Consider the following 6,000-nt stretch of genomic DNA (forward strand, 5'->3'; position numbering starts at 1 on the left):
TGTGGCCATCCATGAATGCTGACGTAGCAAAATGGACTAAGGCGTGTATCCCGTGTCAAAGGAGTAAAGTCAACAGGCACACTGTCAGCCTGCATGGCAAATTCACCACACCTTCACAACGGTTCACGGACGTACATGTAGACCTTGTTGGACCGTTACCGCCATCAGAAGGATACTTCTACCTTCTTACCTGCGTCGACCGTTTCTTTCGTTGGCCTGAAGCATTCCCAATCACCAGTATTACCGCAGAATGTGTATGTCGTGCGTTTTATGATGGATGGGTTGCAGGGTTCGGATGTCCCGACACAATATATTCAGACCGTGGAAGGCAGTTTACTTCGTGTTTATTTAAAGATCTCGCACAACATTTGGACGCAAGACACCAGCAAGTCACGGCATTCCATCCCCAAGCAAATGGGATGGTTGAAAGGATGCATCGGTCTCTCAAAGCCGCTCTCATAGCTCGAGGACATGAGCAATGGACAAAAACTTTGCCATCGGTGCTCTTGGGACTACGAACAGCAGTAAAAGAAGATATTCAGTCGTCAGCGGCTGAGATGATATACGGGGAGACATTACGACTGCCTGGAGATTTTTTTCGTCCAAGTCAAGCAAGGCAAAACCCAGAAGATTTCCTGAGTTCTTTGCGCACGATCATGGATGCTGTGCGGCCAGTACCTGCGTCAAACCACTCCAAACAAAAGGTTTGGATTAGAAATGACACGGTCCGAAAAACCCTTCTTTTTGTACGGAACAAAGCCTAAACCCTTAATAAGATTTCTTCCACGCGACTTAACGTTTTATCGGACAGGTTAAAAATCTTCCCATCAGTAACATTAGAATTATTTAATTTATCATAAGTTAATCTTAAATGTTTTAAATTTAGAGCCTCAAATTTTTAATAAAAAACCGTAGGAAGTTGTTACTTCAAGAAATTGAACATTTAACGGATATGCTCTACAGAATTGTGGATTTCCAGTCAGCTAATTTTCTTCTTAACCTCATCCATGACGACTACCTAAGTGAGTTCGAATCCAAGAAACGTTCTCATATTAAAAAATTTGAGGCTTTAAATTTAAAACATTTAAGATTAACTTATGATAAATTAAATAATTCTAATGATACTGATGGGAAGATTTTTAACCTGTCCGATAAAACGTTAAGTCGCGTGGAAGAAATCTTATTAAGGGTTTAGGCTTTGTTCCGTACAAAAAGGATGTGAACTTTTTGGACGCGGCCGCAAGTACTGAAAGTTTTTTAAGTAAACAACTTAATCTCTCGGACAAGGAAAAACAAGAAATTAGATTTATCATTAAAACTAACTTTAATTCGACCAAGAATAACTCTGCTGCAAATAATTTAACCACCAGTGAAAAATTTGCTCTTAAAACGTTAATGCTAGATAGTTCTATAAAAATTCTAAGTGCGGACAAAGGTGGTAGAGTAGTGGTGTAAAATGCTAGTGACTACAATGAAAAAATGGTTCACTTGTTAAAAAACTCTGGGGACTATGTTAAACTAAATAGAGATATTACAGTTAAGGTAGATAAAATCGTCAGGGAAAAGATTAGAGATTGTATTTCCAAGAAAGAACTTGATAGTAAGCAATATTTTAGACTGATCTCAAACAATTTAAAAACCCCGTTCATTTATGGTTTACCAAAGATACACAAGGTCAACTGCCCCTTGCGACCAATTGTATCTTCCCGGGATAGCCCTACGTATTGGCTTGCACGATATCTGGTCCATATCTTATCCCTATTGTAGGTAATACCGCCCACCACGTGGTCAATTCATATGATTTTGTAGATAAAATTAGAAAGGTAAAATTAGGACAGTCTGATCGCATGTTTAGTCTAGATGTAGTTAGTTTATTCACAAATGTGCCTATTGAAGGCGTAATAAAGGTTGTGAGTATAAGACTTAAGTCAGATTCTGAATGGAAGAAACGAACAGACTTATGTCTTGATTCTATTTTAGACCTGGCAAAAATTTGCTGTGATAGCACTTTTTTCACTTTTGAAGGGGAATTCTACTCCCAAACTAGGGGACTGGCTATGGGTAACCCGCTATCTCCATTTTTAGCTAATCTATACATAGAATATTTGGAATCCAAGATCCTATCGTCCAATAGAAACAGTCGCCATATCAAACTATGGTTAAGATATGTAGATGATATTTTTTTAATTTTCCAAAATACTAGAGGGGGAATAACTAGACTACTCGATTTTGTTAATTCATTGGATAATTCGATTAAATTTACATTAGAGGAAGAAAAGGTTGGGAAACTCCCATTTTTAGATGTTTTAGTAGAGCGCTTAGCTTCGGACGAATATCTTAAGTGTGGGTTATACCACAAACCTACCCATTGTCATAGATTTTTAAATTTTCAGTCGTATCATAGTAATAAAATAAAAATTGGGGTTGTTAAAAGTATAAAACATAGAATCGAATATATTTCTGACACACCGGAAAGGGACAAACAAATTATCGGTAAACAATTAATTAGTTCCGGTTACCCTAAGCCTTTGATCTCTAGAATTTTTAGCTCTCACGACTTAAGACCTCAAAATAAGAATAAAAAAACAGAACCAACTCTAGTGTTACCGTATTTGAAAAATAAAAGCGAGTTAGTAAATAGGATTTTTAAAAGTAAATTTAATATTAGAGTTGTTTCAAAAATGGGAGAAAACCTCAAACAGATATTCAAAAATAGCCAAAAAAAGTCATGTAACAGTAACATAAAAAATGAGCGTTGTGTAGTTTACCAATTTAATTGTAGTTGTAACAAAAAATACGTAGGGGAAACAAAACGTCCTCTAAAAGAAAGAATTTCTGAACATAAATATGGCTAATCATATCTTGGATATTAATACAAAAAACAGTATCATTAATTTTGAGGAACCAAAAATATTGTATAAAGAATCCGATTTATTTAAAAGAAAATTTATCGAAGGGGTGTATATTAATGACGGGGGGAATTAAATCTTGATGAGGGAAAGGAAACGGCGAAACTTTGGGGTGAGTTCGATAAAAAAAACTCTAGTATCCTAAAAGGGAGAGGTTAAAAAACTTGTTGGTAAAAAACATTTTTAGACCTAATCTGACTATATATATTGTATAATATTCATTGGTTGTTAGTTTGATAAAGACCCGCGGGTCGAAAGCTAAGGCTTTAATTTTATTGATCTTTTACATCAATAAAAATTTGATTTTATCCATGTGTTTCCTCCGTTGAAATTGTTATATACCTTACCTAGTACTCGAGCGGAGTGCTAAATACTTCAAAGTTCAAATTGGAAAAAGAACAGACACCGTTACTATCGATCGTCTAAAACCTGCGTTTCTCGAAGTAGATGAGCCATGTACCGTCACAGCGAAACTGCCAAATGCTCTTGATGTGAAGAAGATAGCAAAGAACGTATCATTTCCGGATATGCCTACCGCTACTTCAACCAGTGATCACCGAACCCGTTCCGGTCGAAATTTCAAGCCTGCTAGTTTTAAGCGTTGACACTGGAAGGGGAGTAATGTGGAGTCCCGGTCATAGGGAAGAAAAAACTAATTATTTAATTTTTATACGGAAATGTTTTTTATCAATGTTACGATGTTAATATTTTTTTCATGCAATCAATCTGATATATAAAGCAAAGCAAAATAAATCTAGTTTTTAGTTTTTACCGCATTCTGAATACCGTCTCTTCTTTTAAACACGCGTCCTACAATTGGTGACCCGGACGTTTACATATTAAGTTTTAATTATGTTTAAAAATACCGTTGACCCACGAGACGACGTCACCGCGTTATCAGAACAAATTAAACAACTAACTGAGAAGCTTAACCAAGCAATGGAAGACAAGGACCAATTTGAAGAGGATAGGACGGGAAGCCAGGAAATCGCTCGCGTCTCCATCAAGTTACCACAATTCTGGAAGGACAGTCCGGATCTATGGTTCACAACTATTGAATCACAGTTCAGAATTCATCATATCACAACTGAACAAACAAGGTTCGACTACGTTTTGCAATCTTTGGATCCTAGTATAATTCCTTACGTCGCGGACATACTGAAGAAACCACCAGAAAACCCATACACGGCAATCAAGGCTAGAATTATCTCGTCTTTTTGCGACACTGACGAAAAAAGACTACGCAAGCTACTCAGTGGTATGCAAATCGGGGACCAGAAGCCATCATTATTCCTGCAAACGATGAGACTACAAGCCGGTTCTCAAGCAAACGACGCTATCCTCAAATCCCTATTCATGGATCAACTGCCTGAGCAAGTTCGCGGTATCCTTGTTATGAGCAATGAAAGTGATTTGGAGAAAATTGCAGCTCAAGCGGATAAAATCGTTGAAGTAATACGTCCAAGTACCATATCCACCGTCACTTTACCAAGACCAATAATCGACGAGGCATCAACCATAGAACGTCTCTCTCAACAAATAGAAGAGCTCCACAAGAAATTCGACACGTTCTGTCGTGGTCGTGCCCGCAGATACGATAACGAAAGCCGAGGACGAAGACAAAGCCGTTCCCAGTCTCGTGGACGTACATTCAATCCGCGTGGCAAACTCTGCTTCTACTATTTCCGATTTGGTGAAAAGGCGGAAAAATATCAAGATCCTTGCAGTTGGGAGCGAAATCAGGCGTCATCCAAGCGATCTGACCAGGGAAACTAACCGGCCCGTCGGAACTTGCGACGACCGACAGTAATGGCCAGAAATCTCGTCGCCTATTTATTTACGATAAAACGTCACAACGCAATTACCTAATAGACACCGGAGCTGATGTATCTGTTATCCCACCTACCAAGCAAGATAGACGAAACCACGGTTATCAACTCCAACTTTTCGCTGCAAATGGCACACAAATCAGAACTTATGGGATGAAGACACTTCAGCTGGATCTTGGACTTCGACGGTCTTTCAAGTGGAAGTTCATTATCGCCGACGTTGGCAAACCGATTATTGGAGCCGATTTTATTACCACGTTTCACCTCCTACCTGTTCTGAAAACGAAGAAGTTGGTGGACAGCAAAACGCAGCTATCAACACTCTGCAAAGTAATTCAACATCCCTCAACGACAATAACAACTATAAGTGGCACAACAAGCTATCACAAAATCCTAATGGAGTACCCTGAGATTACTCGTCCGTCAGCAGCGTTGCAATCACCAAAACATAACGTTTTCCATCATATCGAGACTAGTGGACCACCGGTCGTAGAACGTGTCCGGAATCTCGACCCAAAAAAACTTGCAATTGCGAAGAGAGAATTCATGCTTATGGCCGAACAAGGTATATGTCGACCCTCAAAAAGTAATTTTGCAAGTCCACTCCACATGACGCCTAAGAAAATAGGAGACTGGAGACCATGTGGAGATTATCGAGCCTTAAATCGTTGCACTCGTCCGGATCGATACCCCCAGCATTAATAACCAACATGACGGCAAATTTCGCAGGATGCACGATCTTTTCCAAGTTCGACCTCGTGAAGGCATTTCATCAGATACCAGTACACCCTGATGATGTTCACAAAAGGGCGGTCATCACACCTTTTGGGCTTTGGGAATTCCTGCGCATGCCTTTCGGTTTATGCAATTCGGCGCAAACTTTTCAACGCTTCATGGATGAAGTGTGCCGGGGGTTGGATTTCGTGTTCGTGTATGTCGATGACGTCGCAGTAGCATCAGCTGACTCAGAGACGCATAAGAAACACCTCCGCATCCTTTTCGACCGATTTAAGGAATATGGTATCGTATTACATCCCGGAAAATCCCAGATGGGAATGGCCGAAGTAGATTTCCTTGGATTCTTGGTCAATTCAAAAGGAATCGCACCATTGCCAGATACTTCAGTATCCAAAGCCAGAAACCATCGCTGACCTTCGAAGGTTCTTGGGAATGAAAAATTTCTATCATCGCTTCATTAGGAATTCCGCAACGATTCAAGCACCATTGAACGAATACCTCAAGGGAGCGAAAAAGAACGATAA

At 39.4% G+C, this 6,000-nt stretch overlaps 1 protein-coding gene across 1 annotated transcript; it reads left to right on the forward strand.

Annotated features, from left to right (window-relative positions):
* The first annotated feature begins 3,761 nt into the window (after window positions 1-3,761).
* On the forward strand, window positions 3,762-4,685 carry LOC149663560 (uncharacterized). The gene has a single exon (XM_089841957.1). The coding sequence runs from the start codon at window positions 3,762-3,764 to the stop codon at window positions 4,683-4,685; it is 924 nt and encodes a 307-aa protein (XP_089698083.1).
* The last annotated feature ends 1,315 nt before the right edge of the window (window positions 4,686-6,000 follow it).

The sequence above is a fragment of the Phalangium opilio genome, unplaced genomic scaffold, assembly GCF_054372755.1.
Source record: "Phalangium opilio isolate 3A_F unplaced genomic scaffold, DU_Popi_V2 ptg000061l_1, whole genome shotgun sequence".
NCBI classification, from domain to species: domain Eukaryota; kingdom Metazoa; phylum Arthropoda; class Arachnida; order Opiliones; family Phalangiidae; genus Phalangium; species Phalangium opilio.

What these genes read in the sequence shown, in the direction of transcription:
- LOC149663560 (XM_089841957.1), top strand. Translation starts at nt 3,762, where the DNA reads ATGTTTAAAAATACCGTTGACCCACGAGACGACGTCACCGCGTTATCA.